This window comes from Globicephala melas, chromosome 10, assembly GCF_963455315.2.
Source record: "Globicephala melas chromosome 10, mGloMel1.2, whole genome shotgun sequence".
NCBI lineage: Eukaryota > Metazoa > Chordata > Mammalia > Artiodactyla > Delphinidae > Globicephala > Globicephala melas.
Genome location: NC_083323.1, coordinates 17,291,340 through 17,317,418, shown reverse-complemented (window position 1 = coordinate 17,317,418; position 26,079 = coordinate 17,291,340). Strand labels below are relative to the sequence as shown.

The following is a 26,079-nucleotide window of genomic DNA, read 5'->3' as shown; positions in this document are numbered from 1 at the left end:
TGGGGTTAATGCCCTGCCATGCTTCAGTAGCTTAAGGAAAGGTTACCTAGAATATTTACCTTCTCAAGCAGTCGAGTGATTCATTACACCGTGTCTCTGAACCTGTGGGGGAAGCCCAGAGGCAGACATAAGCGTCTCCAGTCGTAAAGTCAGACTTGGAGCACCAGCCCCAGGGAAGAAAGTATTTTGGCATATCATCTGCATCACTGCAAAATAAATTTATAAGCATTCCAAGAAAACTGCAGGGGAGAGTGTAGAAATTCTCCAGCAAGCAAGGAAAGGTAAATGACAATTAACTGTACCATGCCCATTAATTATTCCTTCCAGGTGTGTAGAACGTAATTAATACGACGTGGACTGCCGTGCTGTCTCTCTTGTTTTATTTAGGTGACTGTAAAAGGTAATTTATAAGGGCTTTCCTAGGTTAACTGCCAATTTAATTCCTTGGACTGTGTTTTTCCACAGGCTCTTAGGTTTCTCAACAGTAAAATTCATCCACCGCTGTAGGGGTTTTCAGGAATTTGTGATGAGGTTTGGGTTGGGGGCTGCTTCTCCTTTACCTGAGATGCTCAGTGTCTCCACCCTGAGACCAGCCCGAAGGTGCCAATTCCTGTTAATCCTGTTAATGTGAGCGTTTTCGTGTCACTGAGTGTGACGGTTGTGTACAAAAGAAGCTTTTAAAGAACTTTAAGTTATAAATCTAGCAAGCTAGCCTTTAAGTTAAGAATCTTACTCTGCGACTCATAAATCTAGTAAATTTTTTTTTTTTTTTTTTGCGGTACGCGGGCCTCTCACTGCTGTGGCCTCTCCCGCTGCGGAGCACAGGCTCCAGACGCACAGGCTCAGCGGCCATGGCTCACGGGTCCAGCCGCTCTGCGGCACGTGGGCTCTTCCCAGACTGGGGCACGAACCCGTGTCCCCTGCATCAGCAGGCGGACTCTCAACCACTGCGCCACCAGGGAAGCCCATCTAGTAAATTTTAAGTTACATTTAGGGTAGCCTTTGATTAATCATTGACCCTTGAACAAACTTCACCTTCTTTTAACGTTTTAGATTGCACTTAAAATCTCATATACTTAATGTCCTTTTTGAGTACTTCAGACGTTCTGATTAACAAACAAATACTTAAATAATATAAATCTAATACCTCAATGACATTGTTTCTTAAATGCTCCAATATTATATGTAAACGTAGAAGATTTCAACTTAAAATCTCAAGTCAAATAAATTGTTCAATTAAATCCTTCTTATTGGTAAGGCAGGGTAACTCCTCCTACTTGAGTAGGTCAAAATCTTAAAAATATTAATCTTACGGGTTTTCTTCTTAAACATTTCTGTACTTATTTAAAATAATAGCCATATTGAGATATAATTTACATATAAACTTCACTTACTCTAAGTGTAGAAGTCACTGAATTTTAGTATGTTTGCAGAGTTCTACAACCATCGCCACAATCTAATTTTAGAACGTTTCCATCACCCTAAAAAGAACTTTCGCATCTATTTACTGTTCCTTGCCTCCCTACCCCCAGCCTTAGACAACCACTAGCCTACTTTCTGTGTCTTTATATTTGCCTGTTTTGGACTTTTTTGGTACTTAATTTGAAATCATGCTGGGTTTTTAAGGAAGCAGTTTTGATGTCTCAAACAATTTTGGGGTCACCTCCTGCAATTGTTGGGGTTACTGCCTCCGTGGCTGGAAGCGTCTTTGTGAGCCGACCCCTGGCTGGGGAGCTGAGCTCTGCCTCTAAGTGGGGGACTCTTGTAACCCATGACCCAGACTCAAGTCACTTACTGCCTAATTCAGATGTCTCCCCACGGAAGACCAGACCCCATCTGGTGGCTTCATTCCATTCTGATTCCCTGCCCACCCACTGGGCTCACTGCTGTAAGACCCAGTGAAAGTGACAGCTGACTGCAGACCGTGGTGTCTCGCTCCAAGGCCACAGTTCTGAGGTCACGCCCAGCGAGCCACGCTCCTGTGACCGCCTAGCATCCTCACAGCGCCCACTCATAGGCCACCAGTCAAGGCACTCACCCAGCAGCCTCTTGGCCCATCTCAGGTTCACGCCCCACGTCCTGGTGAGACAGCTTAGAGAGCAAAACCCCAGCAGGGACTCAACAAGATATTTGTACCTCCACGTTCATAGCGGCGTTATTCACAGCAGCCAAAAGGTAGAGGCCACCCAGGTGTTCATCAGTGGATGAATAGATAAACAGAAATGTGGATATACATACAGCGGAGTTTCATTCAGCCTTAGAGGGAGATTCTGACATGCTACACCGCGGATGCACCTTGAAGACATTATGCTAAGTGACATAAGCCAGACACATAAAGGACAAATACTGTTTGATTCCACTTACATGAAGTCCCTAGAGGAGTCAAACTCACAAAGACAGAAGGTACACTAGAGTGGTGGCTGCTAGAGGAGAGGTGATAAGCGGGCAGGTGGGTCACGTGGGCCTCCTGGGCCATAGAAAGGACTCTGGATTTTGTTCTAAGATGGTGGGGAGACTTCGGAGCAGAGAGGATGTCGTGAACGGGTTTATATTTTGAGAAGGTTATTCTGGCCGTTGATAGGGAATAGGGTAGGGAGGCCAAGACGGCAGCAGGGAGACCAGTTAAGAAGACTTCGTCCTAGCCCCAGGGGCGGTGATGATGGCTCGGACCAGGTGTTTGGGACCAAGAGGAACTGATGGGGGGAGGGGGTGATGGCAGGTAAGGCACAGGAATTAAGAATGACTCCTGGCTGTTGAGTCTGCCCAGCTGGGTGCATAGTGGTGGTGTTTACCGCAGTGGGGAACATCGGGGAGGGGGACGTTTTAGGGGTGGAAGTCATGAGTTCTCCTTATCAGTGTTTATTGCGTTCAGCAACCCCAAGCTGAACCTAAACGAGCACTCTTATCCCTGACCTGATTCTTTCAAGATGTCTAAGTTGGGGAGTTTTAAACCATGTCTCACGACCCATTGGTAGGTCGTAAAATCACTTTAATGAGGGCTTCCCTGGTGGTGCAGTGGTTGAGAGTCCGCCTGCCGATGCAGGGGACACGGGTTCGTGCCCCGGTCCGGGAAGATGCCACATGCCGTGGAGCGTCTGGGCCCGTGAGCCACGGCCGCTGAGCCTGCGCGTCTGGAGCCTGTGCTCCGCAGCGGGAGAGGCCACAGCAGTGAGAGGCCTGCGTACTGAAAGGAAAAAAAAATCACTTTAATGAGTTGTACTAATATTAAAGAAAAATAGAAGAGAATAGAAAATATCAGAGCATCTCATGTAAACTGGGTTCAAAAGGAGAAAGGGACGAGAAACAGGAGTCCCGAGACCCTTGTTCTAGCCATACCTCTGCCTCTAATGAGCCATGGGGCCTGGAGTGAGTCCCTTATGCCCCTGTGTCCATTGCCTCACCTGTGAAATGGGGCTGGGGTGAGGAGGGCTCCGCTGGATTCACCCCATCCTCCCCCCTTTTCTCTCCTTCAACTCTTGCATGCTCTCTCAGTAGGCGGACCACAAACCGTACTGGCCAGAAAGGCCATCACTGAGCTTTGCTTCCTGCCATGTCTGTTGTTCAGTCAGAACCAATTCCGAGGGTGCTTCTCCCCAGCTGTACATACCCAGGCCCTTCACTGGTGTGGGAGTTATTGGACCAGCCGGTCTCTAAAGACCCTGCTTGTCCTAGATGTGCCTCTGTCTGCACTAACCTGTCTGGTCGGCAGCTGGGCAGGGACCTTGTGCTTTTTGGAAGTCGGCACAACCCTCTGCTCTGGGCACGTTTTCACAGAAGGGCCAGGATCATCTAAAAGAGGGGGTGGTTTGATGGCCATGGATTTTGGTGAGTGTATGTGATAGCCGAGTTCTTCTCCCGGCAGGTAAGTGTTGCAATGTATACAGTATATTCTTCAAAGCCGAGTGTCAGAGTCCCTTAGTGGAGGGTTTCTATGTAGCCAATCTCCTGGCTTTTAGTTGCAGCTGTGCTCTTTCTCTTCTTGTGTTATTACCAAGCGCGTTCACCTAATTCTTAGATTTTACCCTTGACCTTCATCTCTGCAAAGTTTAATTCATTTTAGTTCTGCAGCCACAGGTTAGACATCAGGAGCTTTGAGGAGCTTACAGTCAGTAGGAGGGGAGATTGACATGGGAATTAGGTATAGTAAGGGTTCAGATTAGTCCCAAGTCAAAACCCCAGATCCCTCATTATTCTAGCTGCTTGTAGGGTCTCCAGTAAGGAGAAGCAGATCTGGAGATGTTTTTGAATGGCTCTGGGATGTCCCTGTTGGAGGGACTGTGAGAAGGAAGGAATAGGAAGTTGGAAAATTGAAGTTTATTAATCAGGTATTAATGGCAGCTTAGGCTGAACCTGGCTCCCACCTCAGTGTTTGGGGCTCCTGAAAAGTCACCTGTGAACACAAGTGTGCTGAGTGTCTATAAAACACCTGAAGGTCCTGGTTAGCTGGAGAACACCAGATCAATATTCAGGACTGCCTTTTTTTTTTTTTTTTTTTGGCGGTACGCGGGCCTCTCACTGCTGTGGCCTCTCCCATTGCGGAGCACAGGCTCCGGACGCACAGGCCCAGCGGCCATGACTCACGGGCCCAGCCGCTCCACGGCATGTGGCATCTTCCCGGACCGGGGCACGAACCCGCGTCCCCTGCATTGGCAGGGGGACTCTCAACCACTGCGCCACCAGGGAAGCCCATTTATTTATTTATTTTTTTGGGCTGTGTTGGGTCTTCATTTCTGTGCGAGGGCTTTCTCTAGTTGCAGCGAGCAGGGGCCACTCTTCATCGCGGTGCACGGGCCTCTCACTGTCGCAGCCTCTCCCATTGCAGAGCACAGGCTCCGGACGTGCAGGCTCAGCGGCCATGGCTTACAGGCCCAGTTGCTCTGCGGCATGTGGGATCCTCCCGGACTGGGGCTCGAACCCGTGTCCCCTGCATTGGCAGGCAGATTCTCAACCACTGCACCACCAGGGAAGCTAGGGCTTTTTTAACCTGTGGTTCTCCAGGGAGACCTCCTGCTGTCCTGTGCTTAGAAATTAGGAACTTTGAGTCAGAAGGGACTCAGACATCTTCTGGTTTGACCTCGTCACCTGACCAAGGAGAAATCTGAGGCCCAGGGAGACCGCGTTCAAAGGGGGGAGACGCTTCGTGTGGTGGCAGAGCTGGGGGATCAGGCCTCTGACTTTTCCCGTGGATGGTTCTGGGTGCCAGGTCCCAGGTAATTTTACATTTTCATTTAATTCCCACAAGCACCCTAAGATTTAGGCATGATTGCTGCATTTTAACCTTGAGTTTCAGAGATGAGGACATGAAGCCGGTGTCCCAAGACTCACCTAGAACTTGAATCCGGTTCTGGTGAACTCCACCTATCGAACCTTCTCATTCCACAGGGTGCTGCTGGGCGACCATCTCATCCCCGTGCGCCTTCAGCACAGTGACGTCTGAAGCGGATGGGGGAGAGCTGTGATGTAGGGCCTTTCAGGGCGAGCTGTGGGTCCCACCGCTGAAAGCGGCATGGCCCGTCCTGTCGGAAGTGGCTCCCTCTCAGGGAGTCGGGTATCGCTTGCCCTTCTCCTGATTTGATGAGATTGACTCAGACCCTGCCGCATTCGAACGTCCTTTTGACAGACGGGCTGGACCATACTGGACCAGGGCACCAGCACAAATTGGTGCATTGGGAGAAAACACCTCTGTAATTGCATCACTGCTGTGCGCTCAGAGCATGCGGTGACAGAGGAAGCATGCCCAGGCTGTTAGCAAATGAGGGGATTTGAAAAGTGTCCGGAGTCTGCTGAGTGTTAGGGCTGTTTGGCCAGCGGGAGGAGTGCAGACCTATCTGGACTTGGGTGATTCAGTACAGAAGTCCCTCACCTCGAATGTTGAGGGAAGTGACAGCATTGATTTTTGTGGTGGGAGCTCTAAGTGTAAATGCATCTTTGCCTGCCTTTAGCGATAGCATGATAAGGTGATGAAGACCTCCGGTTCCAGAAACAACCTAGGTTTGAATTTGCTACCTGCTCTGCAATTTGCTGGCTGTGTGACCTCGGGCAAGTTACTTAATGTCTCTGAGCCTCTGTTTCCTCAACAGTCAAATGGGAATAAATGCTATTATTCAGTATTTCTAACTAACAGGGTTTTGGTGAGAATTAAATGAAGCAACGTAAAGAAAAGGCTTAGCCTCAAGTCAGGCATCAGGTACTTGGTAAATTCTCGATAAATGCTAGTTCTCATGATTATTATTATTAACTATTGCTGTATTTTATAAGACCTGAGTTCCAGCCCAGGTTCTCCGCCGGCTGCTTTGGGGACCTTAGCAAGTGTTTCAGCTCTCTGAGTTTCTTCTGTGAATTGAAGGACTGTAATCCAGCTGAGTTCCAATGCATCAAAAGCAAGTTTCCACCCCGGATCCCACAGCATTTTAGTTTTATGTCTTTAGACCCGAATTAACTGCATAGGCAGGGTCACAGGGAACCACTCAGGGAATGAGACGGGCTTCCCTCCTTTGTCACTCGGTAACCTTCTATCACCTGTTCTCAGCTGACTGAGAGTGGAGCGTCCACTTAAGAACATTCTCTTTGTCATAGCATGAAGCGGCAAACTTGGGTGGCTTGCTTTTAATTTTAGCTTCATTCATGTATGTTGGAAAAGTGACGGGTCCTGACGTACAATGATTTGACCTACGATTTTTTAACTTTACGATGGTGTGAAATCGATACATATTCAGTGGAAACTGTACTTTGAATTTGGAATTTTGATCTTTTCCCCAGGTTAGGATATGTGATCTGATCCTCTCTGGTGATACTGGGGAGCTGCGGGGACCCACAGATCCTGGTGAGCACGCGATCACCAGGATAAACAACCGATACGCTCATAGCCATTCTGCACCCAGACAGCCGCTCCGTTTTTCACTTTCAGTACCGTATTCAATAAATTACATGAGATATTCAACACTTGATTATAAAATAGGCTTTGTGGGGCTTGCCTGGTGGCACGGTGGTTGAGAGTTCGCCTGCCGATGCAGGGGACACGGGTTCGTGCCCTGGTCCGGGAAGATCCCACATGCCGCGGAGCGGCTGGGCCCGTGAGCCATGGCCGCTGAGCCCGCACGTCCGGAGCCTGTGCTCCACAACAGTGAGAGGCCCGCGTATCGGAAAAAAAAAAAAATAGGCTTTGTGTTAGATGATTTTGCCCAGCTGTAGGCTAATGTAAGTGTTCTGAGCATGTTTTAAGTACGCTAGGCTAAGCCATGCTGTTTGGTAGGTTAGGTGTGTTAAATGCATTTTCAGATTAACGATATTTTCAACTTACGCTGGGTTTATGGAGACATAATCCCATCCTAAGTCGAGGAAGATCTGCATACCCCACTGTTTCTGGGTCCAAGAAATCATACTGTGAATTGAACCAATTAGAGTCTTATAAAATGGTCTCGCATTTCACTGATTTGAGTTTAGAAAGGAGAAAGCAAGTGCTGTAGCTAAATAAAACGTGTGGCGGCAGGTGGGCAGCGGAAGGCCACCGTTCAGTGTCCTCAGGGACCCTCCTTTCTTGGGGCTTTTGATCATCAGACCTTTCATTTTCAAAGGAAAAAAATAACAGCAGCCTGTTGATACTGGCAGTTTCCTTTTTCCACAGCAGGAAACAATCTGGTGAGTGTAAAGGAAGCCTTAAATCCTAGATCATTCGTGAACCTCTTTGAGTACCTACTGTGTGCCAAGCATCAGGGAAACAACACAGATGAGATGGAGACGGTTTACTTACTTAATGTCTGGCATATCCTAGGTGCTTAATAAAAATTTCAGTAAGGAAATGAATACGGGCATTAACTGTTAGTAGTTTGGCTGTCCCATCACATCATTTTGATGACTCATGTAACACTGGGTTACATTTTAAATCACCTGTCCTAGAAGCAGTCCGCCAACCAGGTCTGGGGCCAGGAGGAAACTGTTGAGATGGTGGACTGGACACCTGCCGTTGGTCCAGCGTAGCAGCCGAGAGCATGGGCTGCCTATGTCAGAATCCTGTCTTCACCTCTTCCTAGTCACGAGACCTGGGCGAGTTCCCTAACCTTACTGTGCCGCAGTGTTCCCATCTGTAAAGTGGGGACAGTAATGGGCCCACCCCATAGGGTTGTCATGTGGATTAAACGTGTGCTCTGCTTGGTGCACTGTGGGTGCCCTCCAGATGTTAGCTGCCACCCTCTGCGTGTGGTGGTCCCTCGACCTCCTCTGATGCATTAGGCACACGGGATAAATAAACCCATGTGCGTGATTGCTGGCCCTTCCTTTGCCTCCCAGGCCTTAGCAAGTAGGTCCTCATTGCTATCATTTGGGTATGAAAGAGCTCAGTCATCAGGTTGGAGTCTCAGCTTGGCAACTTTCTCCCTGCATGGCCTTGACCTTGGTCAAGTTGCTGAGGTTAAGGGAGGCTCAGAGAGGTTATCTGGAAAATACAGGTACTTCCTTTACTGTGTGAAGGATTATGCTGAGCGAAGTGCCCGGCACACGAGGCGTACTCCGGAAATGGTGGGATTGTTATCATCCCCATAAAAAGCACCTAAGGACCTGGCTTTTGTGGCCTGGGGTGCCAGAGCTGGTTGGTGGGGCCCCCACTGAAGTTACAGGCTAGGCCCGCAGGAGGCCCCGAGGCCGGCCGGCCTTGGGAAAGGGCCCACACGGTCAAACCATTTTAAAGGCCTTGTAGTAGAAAAAGAAACCAATTAACTAATACTGCCCCCCATAAAAGCTGAGTTTTAATGGGTTCTGTGGTGGGGTTTTCTCCGTGGCGGTCTCATAGCCATAGGTCTTGGGGAGACGGTCTGCCTCTATGGGGACAGTTTAATCTTGCACTGCGTGGGCATAATTTTACAAGTTTTACGGCTGTTTTGTCCCCCCTGAAGTGTTGCTGTGTCCTTGTGCGCTGAGGGCAACCTGCGTGCAATTAACAGTTTACCTCCTTTTGGGTGGAAATGAAAAGTGAAGTAATAAAGAAAAACACAAGGTGGATTTTTCCCCTCTTGTGGAGACACCCGTGGAAGAACAAAGAACCAGTGTCTTCCTGGACCACTTACTCAGATTCTAATGGCTTTTATGTGTAGACATTTGCCCACAGGATCCCCTCCTCCCCAGAGAGGGCTACAGGGCACGTTGGGTGTGTTTGGGGCTTGTACTGCCTACCCCAGGGCAGGGGTCAGCAAACGACTGCCCAGGGGCCACATCCAACCCACCGCCTCTTTTTGTGAAATGATTGGGAAAAGAAAAAAATCCAAAGGAGATTTCCTGACACATAAGAATTACATAGACTTCAGGTTTCAGGGCCAGAAACGGAGCTCTATTGGCACCTCATCCCGCCCGTTCGTTTGTGTGTCGTCTGGAGCTGTCTCTGCCCTGCCCCAGCTGAGTTGAGAAGTTTCCATATACTGTGTGGTGCAAAGCCAAATACTCTCTTGCCCTTTATGGAAAAGGTTGGCTGACCCTGCTCTAGGAGGTAAAGGAAGTGAGAGAAAACAGCTTCAAGTTTCTTGGAATTGATGATTTATTCTCAGGGTTTCCATGGGGCTCAAAGTGACAAATCAAGGGGGAATTGCATGAGAAGGAGTCAGTTCTCCTGGAGACCTTCCAGAGGAATCGGCTGCTTGTGGAGATGGCTCTCCTCGCTATTCTGACCTCAGGTTGGCTTCTGAGCAGAGGGGCCTGCGTTATCCCCCTCCGGCCAGCCCTCCCCATCTGCCTGGCTTTCCTGTAAGACTCCCGAAGCCTGGCTTGAGGTCTGGTAACGTCTCATCAGCTCCCTCGATGATTCGAGAATAAAGAAGTTTCCACCTTCCCTCCCAGGAGGCAAGCGCTTTTTGTCATAAATTCTGTGCAGACCTAGTTGATGATCTCCAATAGCTTCAGAAATTTGTAACAGACACTTTTTGGCCAGCCCCTGGCTTAAGCATTCTGCATATAGTAGTAACTCATTTAATCCTCACAACCAACGCAGGGAGTGAGGTCCTCTTCTCACCCCCGTTTTACAGAGGAAGAAACAGGCACAGAAAGGTTAGGTATCTTGCTTAAGGTCACACAGCAGGTGTGAGGTAGAGCCAGGATCCAAACCCAGGCTGTCTGCTCAGGAGTGTCCTGCCTACTGCCACTACACTGGGGGAATTCTTTAGGCCTGTGAAAAGATCTGCTTTCCTTGTTCGCCCCCTGCCCCTACAATGTCATTCCACGGGAAAACGGCCTCCTGTATGAGAAGGAAGCACTTGTTCCTTCGTTAATTCATCCCTCCCCCCACCTTCTCCCTCCCTCCCTCCCTTCAACAAATAATTGTCGGGAGGGTGACTATTAAACTCTGTGCAAGGGGCTTCACAAGTGAGGGGGTTTTGTGAACAAGAAGAATGAAAAAAGAATCTTTTTTCCTTTGAAAAACAGTTCTTAGTATCCTCAAAGCTGTTGGGTTTTTGAGAAGTTCACTTAATTCCTCCTCTTTTATTCATTGTAAGTGCTCATCCTTACAATGAGAACCATAAACCCTAAATCTCATCCAGAACCATAAACCCTCATCCTTTCTGCCTCAAGCTGATATTGTCATTAACAATAATGTAATGTACAAGAGGCTTTGGGGAGGCTGGCCCTCTGACTCACCCAGTGGGAAGAGCCCGCCTGGGGAAGGCCCTGCGCTGTTCTCCCCCTTGACACCCCGAAAGAGGGCTCCCGCAGGGGCTCGGGAGCCAGGAGGAATAAGAGCTCCTAACTGATTGTGGAGGGAGAAGGCTGCCGAATTTTAAAAATATCACCAAGTCTGGCGTTGGTAGAACTCGCTGTCTTGGGACAGCAGTTACAATGTCATCTGCAAAAGTTCAGGGTTTTAGGTGCCTGTCTTGTTTTCTGAAGGATTTGCTGGGCAGAATTTTCAGCATTATTTATGTCCTTCTGGGTGTGGACAAGCCTGAAGGCCAGGGAAGACCCATGGGCCCCCATGGCACCAGGCAAAGGGTCAGCCCAGCCGGAAGCCTGTTCTCTCTCTTCCTTCCCCAACTGTTTGTTCTTCCCTCCTCTGTGCCCTTTTCTTGGTCAGACAGCAAACGTTTGTTGCTTATTTCTGATGAGCCTTCACTCTCTCTCCTCAGTCATGCGGAGGAGCCCCTTCGGTGTGGACATCTGCTGCCAGAAGGGGTCCCGAAGCCCGCTGCAGGAACTCTACAACCCGACCCAGGTAAGCCCTGGAAACGTCCTTGCTTCTCAGCTTGGTCTCCATGTGTCAATTTTTTGGGGGGCGGAGAGGGATTGAAAAACGCCCAAATTCTGGTCTTTGGGGATTTGAAACTTCCCTCCACTACCTGGCAGTTTCCCTTCAGTGGTTGCTTTCTTGGTTACCCTCTTGCTCTAGAATGGCTCTGAAATTCTAGTGAGAGGTATTTAGTGAGAGGGACAGCTTGGTAGAGTGCGGGGCAGAGCTTTCAGACCTGCCCAGGTTTGGGATCCCTGAGAGCCAGACAGTTGCAGGTGCCAGGAAGGGGACTCTGAAGTTGCAGAGCCTGCCAGGCTGTGCAGTCTCCCCCGTGGCACCCCCAAAGAAGGCTCACGTGGGGGTGAACTCAACACCCAGCTCCCATATCTGGTTATTAGAGCCCAACAATGTCCCCAAGAGTTGCACCTCACTGCGTCAGTTTGACAGGACTCCCTTGGGTGGGGAGACTTTTTGCTTAAGTGACCGTCACAGTAAGTTGGACTTGATTATGAAAAGAGTTCCTCTCTGAGCAAAATAAGCTCCAACCAAGGTAAAGTGCCCTCCATGGAGAGCTAGGAGCAAAGGGAGGAGGCCTGGTTGCCACGGTGATAGCCTTGTTGGTGTGTGTCGGTCTTGACGTGGAGACTCCAAGGCTGGTCCTTTTGCGGGAATATGAATTAGCTTGTGATGCCAAGAACTGGTGAATGAACAACTAGTGGCCCATTAGCTGACTTTGACAGCTGGGGAGAAAGGGGGGAAAATGTACTGCTTTGGCTGTAATCCTTGAACTTTATTTTGTATCAAATTCTTGATTTAGTATTTCTGGGGACCAAGGTGCTTGTTAGAGGAAGAAACTGCTTGGTTCCCCAAAAGTGATGAATTCCCAGAAGTCTTGCAAAGGGATGAGCCTGAGAACTTTCTGATTCCACATCTCTATCCTGTCTTTCACCTGTACTCCCGTCTGGAAAAATGGACTCCTGAATTTGTGCAGAATGGGTGGCCTAACCATGTTAGTTCACTCCTCTATCCACCCACCACTTTGGAGCTCAGTGTGATGGGGCCAGATTCGCCAGGTAATTGCAAACTCAGATTGCCTGAGGCCTCCTTTACTGGGTTCTCTAGTGACGCAGCAGGGAATTTGTATTTTGTTTTGGTTTTGTTTTTTTTAATTTTTATTGAAGTATAGTTGATTTACAATGTTGTGTTAGTTTGAGGAATACCGTATAGTGATTCAGTTATACATATATATATATATATTCTTTTTTTAACATTCTCTTCCATTATAGATTATTACAAGATATCAAGTGTAGTTCCCTGTGCTATATACAGTAGTTCCCTGTTGGTTGTTTTGTATTTGGGTTTTGTTTTGTGCCCAAATATCTGATTATGACAGGCTAGTCTCCCAGCCTGTTCACACATTGGTCTTAGGGAAGAGGATTTCTGGTAAGCCATGTTGAAAACAACACATGCTATTGAGATGCAAAGCATCCTTCTCTTTTAGTTGACATCCTCTGTTCTCAGATCATTTTCTACGTCAAAACCAAACCACTGAAGTGCTCCTTCTTTCCTGAGGAAATTTTATGGGCAGCATGTGGGTGTCACGGGAGGAGCTATTTCTGAAGTAGATGCCCCTGTGGACAGGAAGTTCATGGACTGTGTCTGCGCCTGTCACTACTGTGTCCCTGTAGTGGGTGGCCCCAAATATCTGTGACTGAAAGAATGAAAGTCCAGGTTTAAATTCCTCCTTCACCTCCAGCTGGTAGTGCAACCTTGCATACATGATGAGTCCGCTATAGGAGTCAGCTTTCCCATCTCTCTGGAACGTTGGGAGGATGAAATAATGCTGATGTGTCAGGGGTTATGTGAACATGATCCGTCATCACCACGGTCATGAGAATGGCTTCACTCGTGGAAACCTTGATTTTAAGAGTCAGACCTGGGTTCGAAGCCTGGTCTCCTCATTTATCAGCTGTGTGAATGAGCACAAGACATGTAACCCCTCAGAGACGGCCTTTCTCCTTTATAACACGGTGCTGACAATTCCTGCCTTGCAGCCTTCCATGAGAAGGTGTGCCTCGCTCAGTGCCTTTTATGGAGTTTGCTCATTCCCAGATTCATTCATGCATTCACTCATCCATTTCTTCACACACTCTTACGAGCGCCCACTGTGTGTAGCACAGTGCCAGGCACTGGCCACAGAAAGGTGAGCAAGGGGCTGTGTGTGGTTAGCCTTCCGTGTCTGGTTCTCCTCGTTATCCCAGAGCTGGCTTGAGTGGGTTATCTGGTGAGGGGGACCCTGCTTGGTCCATTTGTAAACCCATCAGAGGAGAGAGAACCTTCCTGGGTAGAGCTCATCCCTTCCATCCGGTGATGTTGGGTTCAGATGCTCACTTAGAAGCCTAGGACCCGGGAGGGAAGATGGGGCTGGAGAGGCAGCTCAGGGAGCCAGTTGTGAGAGCCTAGGTGGGTGAGTCATCAGCCTCCATCAGGCACTCGTGGGCAAGCTGTCTGGCCCTTTTTGCTGGTAGCCAGGAAAATGTCCCTGCAGGAGGATCTCCCTGTTTCCTCGGGATGTTGTCCCGGGATGTTTTTTCTTAGGCTGGTTTCCTTTACAAGCTGCAATTATGTTCTCCTCCCATGCACGTTCCGTCGGTGGCGCTTCTCAGAGAAACCGTCTTGGTGACCTTTGGGGCTGCCGTGGGCCGGGGAGCTCAGAGGAGAGAAGGGCGCAGGAGCTTCTGTTGAGTGGAGTAGGGTTTTGTGTCCCGGAGACATTAGCAAACATTGCATCCGTTGGGGCTTGGTTGTGGTTTCTCGTGTTCCCCTACCAGCCGAGCTGTGGAAGCCGCTAAGCCTGGACTGATGTTATCACAGAGGCAGATGACAAGCCCTGTAATTGCTAGAAACTGAACTGCTCCCGGAGGTGCCGTTTCCCCATTTTATGTTGGTTGGTGATTTGCGTTCGATATATAATGGTGAAAATAGGAACTGTTTATTTTAGACGATAAGAAAACCAACATAACGGCGGGAAGCACCATCTTAGTTAGCAGGTACTGGTACTGTAGGCCAGATGCTATCTAGATGCCTACAGACATCTCGTGGGGTGCTGGTATTAAGCCCCGCGCTAGCTAGTGCACCCCCACTTTAGGTATGGAAGAACAGGCTGAGGAGCTTGTCACACAGCTTGTAAGAAGCAGAGGAAAGATTCAAATCCAGGACGGACTCCAGATGCATTTATCTCCATGCTGTATTCACTGTCACCAGCAAAGTTCTCTTGGCAGGAATTACCCCATACAAAAAAAAAAAAGAGAGAGGAAAAAAAAATCTTATCCAGATTTTCACTGGACAAAGTCTTAAAAGCTCCCTTAGGAAAATTGGCTCTAATCCGATTTTAGTGTCCAAGGTTTTCTTATTTTAGTGCCTCACAAACCCCTAACCATTAAAACAACAATTGGTGAAAAAAAAGTTTGTAGTTGATATTCTTAGAAAAACTGCACTGTGATGTCTTATAATTTTCCTGGTTCTCTGCTGTCTTCCTGGCCCCAAAATAAAACGTAATTGCTGATCAGATCAGCTGGCGTCAAGTCACCGAAAGTTCAGGAGCTGCCAGCTGCATATTTGTGGGCCGAGCACATCTGTGGGCCGCCCGGCTCAGCTCAGACTGCAGGGCAGAGCTATGCCGTCAGCCATTAACAGGGCATAATTGCGCCTAAAATGCCAGCGAGGGTGAGACAGCTTGTCCTGCCTCGCCCACCTCCCGGTCCTCTCGTGGGTTCCCTGAAGTCTTCCCAGCATCACTCATGTGGTTCAGCCCTGCCCCGCCTGGTTCTTTCTTTAGCGTTTATACTTGCTCTGTGATTACCACATTCTGAGAATACAGATACTCAGCCCAGGGGCTGACCAGGAACTCCTAAGTGCTGAGTCTAGGAGGTCTTCACTCATGCACCAGTGGCGTGCGGGCCTGCCTAGGGGCCTCTGAGGACCAGTCAATATAATATTTTGACCAGTCAACATTTTATTATAATAATAAAATTGGATCTTTATTGGTGCAATCTTCAATGTGTTAAAAGTAAATTTACTTCTCCATAAGGTAGGCTCGAGGAGGAAGGATGGAGAGAGGGAGAGAAGGGAGGTAGGAGGGAAAGAAGGAAGGGAGAAAGAAAGGAAGAGAGTTACTGTTCATTGAATGTATAATACACATCAGTGACTCTTCTAGGTGTTTTCCACATGTATCTAATGGAATCTTCACAACAGTCCTAAAATCTGATAGCCCCATTTTTCAGATAAGTTAACTGAAGCCCGGAAGGACTGAGCAATTTGCCAGGGTCCCACAGTCCCTAAACGGTAGTGCCGGCTCTATCTGACCTGGCGAGATAGTGGGAGGGAAAGAGCCTTTCCCGTTATCTTTCCCAGGGGGAAAAATGCTCCCTTGAGGTTCTTTTTCATGGTGACTCAAGCTGAGATCTGGGACGTGTTCCGGATAGTTGTAAAATTCCCAAAGGCAGGGGCCAAGGCTCATGGAGTGGTATGGAATGCACAGTAGATGTCCAATAAACAATTGCAGATTTTTTTTTTCTCACTGAACATGGTATTTTTGGAGGGGCCTTTGTCTCCTGGCTGGAGCCAGACTAAGCAGGAGTCACCCCCAAGAACTCTGCTGTAGGATAGCATAGCTTGGTGACATTTGGAAGTTGGGATCTTTGATTAAAGTTTTAGATTGAAAAAAGCTTGAATTGTCCAAGGGAGGGTGGGAAACTCTTCTAGCTCCAACCTAAATAGTTTTCTGAGCAAGGCTTGCCAAGGTTCGTTTTGTCTACAGATGCTCATAGGATAAACAGAGGAAAAAGACGTGGGGAAGAGAGGCGTGTAGGTAAGAGAACATGACAAGTGCTGTGTGATCGAAGCATTCTGAAAGGTTATGGGAGAATCAGGAGTGAGCAGTTAACCCTTTGAGGCACAGGGCACAGTGTGAGGCTTTCTAGAGGAGATGGCATTTGAGCCGGGCCTCTGAGGACACATCAGACTTCACCGGACAGAGAAGAGGGAACAGCCTCCCGGAGCAAAGGAACAGCAGGAGTGAGGTGCACAGGTGGGATGGTCCATGGCGCATTCAGAGAATGGCGAGGGGTTTATAGCTGGCGTGAAAGAGCATGTTGGAAGCTGATTGGAGAAAAGGCAGGAGAGGCAGGTTGGTACCAGCTGGATAAGGCTCATCCGCCCTTCTGGAGGGTTTAGTCTTCAGCCACCGGCAGGTTGGTGGTCCCAGGGAGCCCCCTGGAGATGGTGTGCACCTTACAAACCAGCTGCTCCTTCTCACTTGGCCACTTGTTAACTCCGGGGCCTCTCTAAGGAGGTCTGGCCCCTCCTGGCCGCAACCTCCTCACCTGTAACATGCAGGGGCTGGACTGGACCCGTGCTTCTCAACACCTGCTGCACTTAGGAGCTTTGAAAAAATGACCAATGCCCAGACCCCCAGAAATTCTGATTTTATTTGTTGGTCTGGGATAGGGCTGGGGTGTCAGTATTTTTCAGATTCCCTAGGTGATTCTGATGGGCACCCAGAGCTCAGAAGCACTGGGTTGGAGATTCTGTAAGGGACCCTCCAGTTTTAAAATCTTCGATTCTTTGATTCTTGCATAACCCATAACATGAAAAGCAACTCAAAGCATGTGCATGGAGGTCGCTCGCTATCTTTTCTACTGTCTTTGTATATGAAGGCCCGTGTAAATTATTTGTACTCGGCCTCATCCACGAGGACACGGAGACCACGTTCCTTCCTGTGCTGCTCGGGACAGAAGGTTGTTGTGTCAACGCCCTGAGTGTTGGAGACTCGTTCTGTGAACAAACCCAAAAAGCGGAGCCCTAGGGCAGAATGTTGGGTGGAGCCCTGTGTAAACGAAACTTGAGCCACTTAGCTCTCGATCCCATAAGAAGGAGAACCTAGACTTGTTCCAAGCCAGACATCAGGTGGGCGCTTCTGAAGGATCAGCTTCAGTCTCACAAATAAGCATGAAAGGGAGAAAGGGCTCTCTGCCTTGAGAATCGTTCAGGAAGAACAATGCTGAATGGCCGTGTCCACTGGGGAAGGCAAGAGAGAGCAGACATTGTACAGCCCCCAACTCTGGTCAATTAATCCCTTCATTACCAACCACCTGGTAAATGACGAGTCCCTCTAATTATCTTGCATTGACCCAACAGCTGTCTACCAGCCAAAGAGGGATTAATTGATTTAGTTGTGGACCGGCTCCTTATGCAAAGATATTACTTACTGTCAGCCTAGCAGAACGGCAGCTGGCTGGCAAAGATGAAATATTACATCAGCTTGATCTTACATACAGCACTTGGGAGAATGCTTCATTATTAATTGCAAATTACAATAGATGAGCAGAGTCCATTGCAAAACCCGGGGACAATGGGCCGCCTTTTCCACTGTGGCCAGTGGCTTCATTATTCTTGAACCAGGGAAGGCGCCCTGGTCGGATTTCCAGTCAAGCCTGGACAGATGGCGAATCTAGAGTCGGATGCAGTTCGGGTCGAAAGAGGTGATTGGATGCTGGAAGGAGGGGCGGGATCCCAGCCCAGGTGTATGACGTGGGGCAATTACTTAACCTCTGGAAGCCTCGGTTTCCTTATCTGTAAATTAGGAGCATGATACCAGTCTTGCAGGTTTGTGAGATTTAAAACCGTGTATGAAAAGCACCTAGGATGGTGCCCAGGGCAGAGTTGGTGATAGTCAGTAGCCGTCAGTGATCTGGGTTGAGTTAGGTCACCTGGGACTTCCCTTAGGGGGTCTGGGACCATGCTTGGTCCCTGTCCTGCAGGCTCAGACGTTTGGCAGGGGTGCACTTGGAATAATAATAATAAGATTATTTTGTTGAATAATAATAAAATAGATGATTTCCTCTTGCCTGGAAGCTACTAGCTAGCTATTCATCACGAGCACTACCTACAAATTTTGATTTATGTTATGTCTGGTAGACTCAGTTATAGGGAAGCTTGCTGTGCTGATTTTTAAGGCTATGAGTGCGTGTGTGTGTGTGTGTGTGTGTGTGTACACTCAACCCACATCCTGGAAAATGGGCAGATACAGCTGTTAAGTTTTAAAGGTCTCCTGTGGTTGTGTCTGTCGTACCCACAGCACGTAGCTAAGTGGCCTCATTAAGAGCTGTTAAATAAGACCATATCTGGGCCGTGTTAATGCGAGGCCATTGATTTCGTCGATTGGTCCACGTTTCATTCAGGCTGTTTTTATAGGCAGTTGTTCTGTTTCTGGAAGCCTAATTTGACCCAGTATATTCAAATCTGGTTAGCTCGGTGCTCTAATGGGGTTTTTCTGTGTCAGGCTGTGTGGATATAATCTGGCATATTTCAATGAGAGGAGGGCATTCGAGTGACAAAACAACCTCAGCAATTTCCAAATGGTAACACAGCTGTAAAGTCTGCCATCTTTGGAAAGTTATTTCCTAAATTACCCTCAATTATAAGAGGTCTCTACATAATTTGATTTTTCTGTAAATTATACAACTCAGGGAGCTTCTCGGCCAACTGGATTTTAACCTTGTTGGAATGCATAGAGCTGAGACAAAGCCCTGGCTTGCTCTCAAATTCTCTGTAGGAAAGACGGTGTCAGGGGATGGGGTGGGGTGGGCATCAGCTTCCCCCCATCCGGCCTCCCTCTTGACCTGCAGGTCTGGTGGGGAGCAGGGTTTCCACCCTGCCTCCACCACGAATTACTGTGAACTCGGGGGCCAACAGCTGAACCTTTTCAAACCCTTCAGACCTTGTTTATAAAGTAGGAATAAAGTACTAACTGTTCAGTTATTAAGGATTAAATTAGAATATATATAGCAAGTTCCCGGCATGTGGCAAGCTGCTCAGTCGATGCTGTTTTTTAAAATTCATATTAGCTCAGATGAAAACTCCTCCAGGAAGCTCCCCCTGATTCCCCCCGCCCCCTTCAAACTCAGGTTAAATGTCCTTCTAGAATGGTGCTGCCTACTCACAATGTAATGTGACTTGTATATGTTATTCGAAATTTTCCGGCAGCTACATTTTAAAAAGTAGAACAAAAACCAGGTGAAATTCATTTTAATAATATACTTTATTTAACCCAGTATAACCAAAGTATGATCATTGCTACATGTAATCAATAAAAATATTAAGATATTTTACACTCTTTGTACTGAGTCTTTGAAGTCCTGTGTATTTGACACAGCACATCTCACTTTGGGCTGGCCATATGTCCCATGCTCAATGGCCACACATGGCTGGTGACAGTCATACTGGACAGTGCAAGTCTATCCTCACCCCCATGCCCATGTTCCCCTCGTTCGTGACACTTATCTTATGTGTTTGAGATGATCTAAGTAGGCTTTGAGCCTCTTGAGGGCAAGGTCTGCGTCATTCATCTCGGTATCCTGTGGCCACTCCAGCCAGCCACAGAAAAGGAGCTCAGTAGGTGCTTGGCACTGAGCGAATCGCCTGTCCCTGGGCCTTGAGCAAGCCCGGTGTGTGGAGGTCATGCTGAGGAGGCGACCAGGGCTTCGTGCCCCCAGAGACGCCGAGGCAGCCAACCGTCAAGGCGGGAGGCTTGCTGGGGCCCAGTAGGTCCTTGGTCTGAAGAGGACATCTCCACTCCAGGCTGAGGCCTGACGTTTCTCCAAAAAAACATCCTTCCAAAAGTCCAAGTGCAAGGACCATGGAAGGGCTGACCCTTAGAAAGACACTGGTCATTTCACCTCAACTTAGGTTTTGTTTGTTAGTTTTTCAGAGAGAGGTTTAATGCTGTGTGCGTTCACACACCAAAGCTGTTTTCACAAACGTAGAAAGTCTAACTGTGTGTTTCCTCCAGGTCCATCCCAAGAGCATGGGCTGTTTCACATGTGGATGGAAGTAGGCAGCACCACCAGATACCAGAGGCGGCTGAGGGGCGTCGGTTTCATTAATTGTCCTTCTTAAACTTGCCGTTGTTGTAGGGCACCCAGTCCAGAATCAGCTGCCAGCCGGTGGCCCCCACCAGTCCCACGGCGCCCGTGGCACCCCACACGCCCACCGTGGGAATCCAGATTTTGGCCAGCTCGCGGTAGCGACGGCCCAGGAACCTGCTCAGCGTCACAGTGCTGTCCTAACGTCTCAGCTTCGGTTTTATAAGATTCTGTCTTGAGACTGGCGTGTGACAGTGTGGGGAGCGTGGAGAGAACAGGTACAGGGAATTGGATGCTTGAAAGAGCTGGAGAAAGTGAGTCATAGACTCAGAAGGAATGGGGGGGAGGGTCGGGGAGGGGACTGCTTAATCCAGACCTCGCCCTTCCTCAGTACATAGCCCACATTCAGCCCTGTTTCCTTCTTCCCTTCCCTCCTCCCTCCTTCCCTCCTTCTTCCAGAGCAGGTGGCACAAGTAGGAACCCAGTAAAAATGCATTGAATGAAATGGGACTGAAATTGCTGGATGCCGTCTTTCCTTCCCTCCCTTATTATATACCTACCGTATTCATTTCCTACGGCTGCCGTTAACAGAGGACCACAAACTGGGCGGCTTAAACCACGAGAATGTATCGTTTCCCATTTCTGGGAGCTGCAGGTCCGAGATCAAGGTGTCGGCAGGGCTGGTTCCTTTGAGAGCCCGAGGAAGAATCTGACATGCCCCTTATCTAGCTCCTGGCAGGTTGCTGCTGTCCTTTGGCTTTCTTTGCTCGTAGAAGCATCGCCCCAGTCTCTGCCTTTGTTTTCATATGACGTTCTCCCTGTGTGCGTCTGTGTCCTAATCTCTCTGTTTTATAAGGACTCCAAACGCAGTGGATCAGGGCCCGCCTGCTCTAATAGGAGTTCATCTTTAGTCTATAGTGACCCTCTTTCCAAATAAGGTCACCTGCTGAGGTACCAGGGCTAGGATTTCAACACGTGGATTGGGCGGGGGAGGGGTGGCGCAGTGCAACCAGTGACACCTGCTGTGTGTATAGCGCTGGGCTAGATGCTGGGGCGCTTAAGACAAGGAAGTCCTCGCCCTCTATTAGTTCATACTCTAGCGGGCAACTCAGGCCAGGAAACTGACCATCACAAAACAAAGTGCTATTTGAGTTTGGTACTCGATGCTAGAGGAGCGTAGATGGACCAGGAAGTTAGATGAGGCGTGCGCACGTGGGAGTGTGTGCACCGTCTGTGCTCCTGTGTTTGTGTAGCCTTTGTCACCCCGCTTGAGCAAAGACACAGGAGAGGTGACACACAGAGGACCATCTGGTCCTGCCCTCCCCCGCATAAACACCAGCTAAGGGGAGAGGACGTCCTGACTCTCAGGGAACTGGAGCACCGTCCCTCCTGGGCGGGCACCCCATCCATGCCCCTCTGGTGATGACCGGCACCCCAGGGATGCGTGAAAACCGGTTTGACAGTAGCTCCTGACTTCTAGAAAAGTCTGCAGCTCCAACGTCTCCAGCTGATAGTCTGCTGTTCAGTATCTACATGACCGTGCCGGAGGACACTGCCAGGTTGGCCCTGCTCCAGCCTTGGCGGGTGCAGAGCTGCTCTGGAAGGAAGCTGGAACATGCCACAGGGGTGGGACGCCCAGGCAGACTCCGCTGCTGCCTAAAATGGCCTGTTGCAATGTTTCCTCCCCTTTGTCTTCTGTCAGGGGTTGAAAGCCACAGAATGGCCAGCATACAGTTCTGGCAGTCATTTGGACTCTTGGAGAAACCGCTCTGCCTGTCTGTTCCATCTCCAGCCTGTGCCCCACAGGATGTCCACAGATACGCCCACAGCTGTAACGGCATCTCGCCAGTGCAGGGCTTGGCTGTGGAGAGCTCGGCCAGCTCATTGCTTGCTTGGATCCAGGCCTCACATCCTGTCCCGGTATTTGGGGAAAAGTTCTGAGAGAAAGGGGCATGTCTGAGGCCCTCCCTAGCCGTGGTTAAGAGCACGGGCCTTAGAACCAGCTGGAACCCCAGAGCCACCGCCTGCCAGCTGTGACTTGGGGAAGCTTCTTACCTTCTCTGTGCCTCAGGTTTTTCACCTGTAAAATGAGGATAATACATTACTAGCATCTACCTCGTAGGGTTCTTGTGAGGATTAAATTTGAATCCACAGAATGAGGCCGACATAGGTGTTCGCTGTTTGCTGTTATTGTTATTCAGGGACAAAAGCCAGAAAGGAGGAAATGATGCTGGGGACACATGAGCAAGTTGAAGCTCAGATCACTTGGAAGGCAGGGCTCCGTGAACTGGCTCATCTTCTACCTGTTAAAAGGGAACTCCACCTTCTAGAGCAGAGGGTCTCTGTTTTGGCTGCACTTCAGAATCAAAAAAGGAAATTTAAAGCATCCACACATTCAACCCACTAAATCAGAATTTCTGGGGTGTCGGTACTTTTTTAAAAGCTCCCAGTTGATTCCAGTGTGCAACCCAGTTTGAGAACCACTTGCTCTGGCTTTTTCCTACTCAAAGACAGGTCCGGGGACCACCAGCCTTGGCATCACGTAGGAGCTTGTTAGAAACGCCTTGGCTCCCACCCCAGCCTGCTGAATGGAAACCTGCCTTTTAACAGGGTCCCAGGTGGTCTGCAGCAGTGTTCACTGGAGAGGGCTCCTGAGAGAACAGTCCGCTCCCTGGGGGCTTCTAGAAGAAGCAGCTGTCCATGTATTAGATGACCAAGGACAGGTGGTACAGAGTCTGCATGGATTGCAGAGACAGAGGTCCCTACCTTTCGTGGAGCCTGGCACGCTGTTGCTTTCTGGAAACTTAGAAAACAGATGCTATGTTTGTGCTGCATGGGGTGCTTGTCAGGGGCAGGGAGCTTCAGTCCCACGGTGGGCTAGGTGGATGGGCAGCCTCTCGGGTCCTCTGGGTGCCCTGAATGTTCATAACTGGCTCAACTTGGAGGAAGAAAACGTGACTTTGAACGGGGACCCTGGAAGCGAAGGCCACTGTGATGCCTTTAAAAGGCCTCATCCCTTCTGGGTGCTGAGTTCCTGGGGTGAAGGGGAGCTGAGTGAGGAGCTGAGCTGGGCTGCCTTGGTGGCCGCAGTCTGAGTTCGTTCTCCTCGCGGTTTGGGCTGTTCCTGACCACACTTTGTCAGGAAACAGGAAGGAGGCACCCAAGGTCGACCCTCCATGCTCCCCCACCCCACTCCAGCCTTCACCTCCAAATGACATCTTTAGGTGTCACCCTCTCCCAATCCCATCCCCCACCGCAATCCCATCCCCCCACTGCCTCTACATGCCAGGCGCAGCAGATCTCAAGCAGTGAAGTTTAACGGGAAGAGAAGGGAATTCAGAGCCCGAAGTCCTAAGTTTAAATTTCTGCCTCTTTCTGCTTGATCTTGGTCAGGTATCTCAGAGTGGAAAATAATTTATTTAATTTTAGCTGAAGAGGCCACATAGTATAGCAGTTAAAACTGGGGTTCTTGGAATCAGGCTTCCTGGGTTCAAATCCATACTCCCTGGCAGAGTAACCGTGGCTCATTTTCCTAATCTCTGGGTACCTCAGTTTCTTTATCTGTAAAATGGGGAGAACAGCAGTCCCTACCTCTTTGGCTTGTTATGAAGATTTAATGAGTTGGTTTGTGTCGAGTGCCTAGAACAGTAGCTGGAGGCACAGGGTCAAGTACGTTAGTAAATGTTCTTTTTTTACCTTTACATTTGCATATTTAAAACTTTCCACTGTTCTTTTCAAAAAAAAATTGTAATCACAGTTTGGGTTCTAGTAACTGACTTTTAAGAGAAGCGTCTCTTGCCCAGTGACGTTTATAGTTCCTCACATTCAAACAACCTGTTGTTGCTTTTCAAATGCAGCAGCCCCCATTTTACAGGTGGGGAAACTGAGGCACAGAGAGGCCTACTGGCTTTTAAAGTAACACGTGCAGGGTCATCCGATCCAGTCAGGGAGCTGCAGAGCCACAAGTCAGCCTGTTGTTCTTGGGACCAGGCCACCTCTGCCAGCTCAGCTGGCGTAGAGATTCGTTGACTACATGGGTGACCCAAACGCATTTGATTCTCAATTCATTGGTCCTTAAAGTAGTGATGGAACCCCCTCCTCCCCGTGAGAACTTGTAAATAGGCCGGTTCCTGCCTGCCTTTGGTAGGTGGTGACCACGGTGCTCCAGGCACACCTGGGTGAAGGATGCTGCTTGGTCCCGGGGCCCCTTCTATCCCAGCGGGCAGGATGCGGTGAAGGGGAGCAAGGATGATGGGGCACCCTGTGCTGGCCACTTCTCTCCTGGCTTCTCAGTTTCTCCCAGAAACTCACTCACCCCTCATGAGTCAGACAGAGCATCTTTAAACCAGGAACAGGATTGCTCAGGCCAGAGTTGGTACCTGAAATAGGCAAGTTACAGGAAGTTCTTCTGAGGGTTTAAGAGTTGGAAGATTGCTTCTTTGAGTTCTTCTCTGCCTAGGCACAGTGACCATCTGTAATTGTCTCCTCCATTCATTCTTGTCAGGAGTGGCCTGTTTGCGTTCATCCCCCCGGGTCTGTGTTACGAGCCCAATGGAGACACTGTTTGGCGGCCTCTTGCCATCCTCTTGCCAGAACCCTGACCAAGAATCAGTGTTCAAACAGGAATCAGGATGATTCCAGGTCTCTTTCCTAATTAGCAGGAAGCACAGAGCCAGTGAAAGCAAACAGGCAGCTTGGTAAGGCCAGGGTAGGGGCTGCCCATTTGGGGAAGGGTTGGCCACACTGATTGGTAGATCCCCTGGGCTTCTGTTGTGTCAGTTGGTTCCACAGCCTGGCACAGACCATGGCAGTAGTTGGCAGAGGGAATTATAGGCAGGGGTTAACTCATCCCCAGACCCCTTGATCACTAAGAGTAAAGAAGTAGATAGACTCACACTAAGCCCTTAGTTTTTGCAGATGGAACATTCTGGGTTCGACTTTTCAAGAGCAGCCTGGAAGTCCATTAACAAGGGACACTTGTAATCTTTCAGAGGAACAAATTTGAATCGGAGGAAGCCAGCCCCTCAGCTCACCAGTGAGCCCAGCCATCCCCTGAGCACAGCAGCTTTGTAATTCTGTAATCATCATTCCCAAAGAACCTTCATTCTAGGACTGGTGGAGCCACTTGAAAATTTCATCTCATTTGGTAGGGAAATTGCATGCTAACATGACATTTAGAAATGAGGAGGCTGTCTTGGGACCTGTCCCTCAAACGTGTTTTGTCACCACATAGACTGGCTCACAAATGGTACCCCCGCTTTCTCCCACATGCTACATTGGGTCTCTCTCATTCATAGGATGGTTAATCTCAGTTTAGCCTCTGGGCCTTGGCTCTCAGTAGGTTTTCTTTCATTTTACAGGATAGACAAGCTGGTGCCTGAAAAGAAATGTGACTTTTGAAAGGAATTAGCAGATACTACGGGAGTTCAGAGGCGGCTGATACCCAGTTATTCACGCTCATGAGGGAAAGGGGTTGAATGAGAAATAGAAATCCACATGTAATCTCCAGACCTCGCGTTAATCAATGGCCTTCTCTTCCACGACGCCTTTAACCTTCTTGGGCTGATTCGTGGCTCTCTTCAGAACTGAGATCCTGAGTGATCAGCACAAAAGAAATAATTTACCAACCCCTTTCTTTTTTTTTTTTTTTGCGGTACGCGGGCCTCTCACTGTCGTGGCCTCTCCCGTTGCGGAGCACAGGCTCCGGACGCGCAGGCTCAGCGGCCACGGCTCACGGGCCCAGCCACTCCGCGGCATGTGGGATCTTCCCGGACCGGGGCACGAACCCGTGTACCCTGCATCGGCAGGTGGACTCTCAACCACTGCGCCACCAGGGAAGCCCACCAACCCCTTTCTTAATGAGCATCTAGAGGAACTGAAATTCTTTTTTTTTTTTTTAATGTATTATTATTACTGTTTTTGTTATTCACTCAGAGTAAAGTGTCGTTTTTC

At 49.1% G+C, this 26,079-nt stretch overlaps 1 protein-coding gene and 1 pseudogene across 6 annotated transcripts in view; one reads left to right on the top strand and one right to left on the bottom strand.

The window, feature by feature from the left end:
* CHST11 (carbohydrate sulfotransferase 11) overlaps positions 1-26,079 on the top strand; it is a 287,859-nt gene that overhangs the window by 122,525 nt on the left and 139,255 nt on the right. For all 6 annotated transcript variants that reach the window (XM_030856212.2, XM_030856211.2, XM_060306419.1 and 3 more), the window contains exon 2: positions 11,103-11,188. In XM_030856212.2, the coding sequence (XP_030712072.1) occupies positions 11,103-11,188 (86 nt within the window). The remainder of the gene's footprint in view (positions 1-11,102; positions 11,189-26,079) is intronic.
* LOC115852555 (cytochrome b-c1 complex subunit 10 pseudogene) overlaps positions 20,145-26,079 on the bottom strand; it is a 77,490-nt pseudogene continuing 71,555 nt past the window's right edge.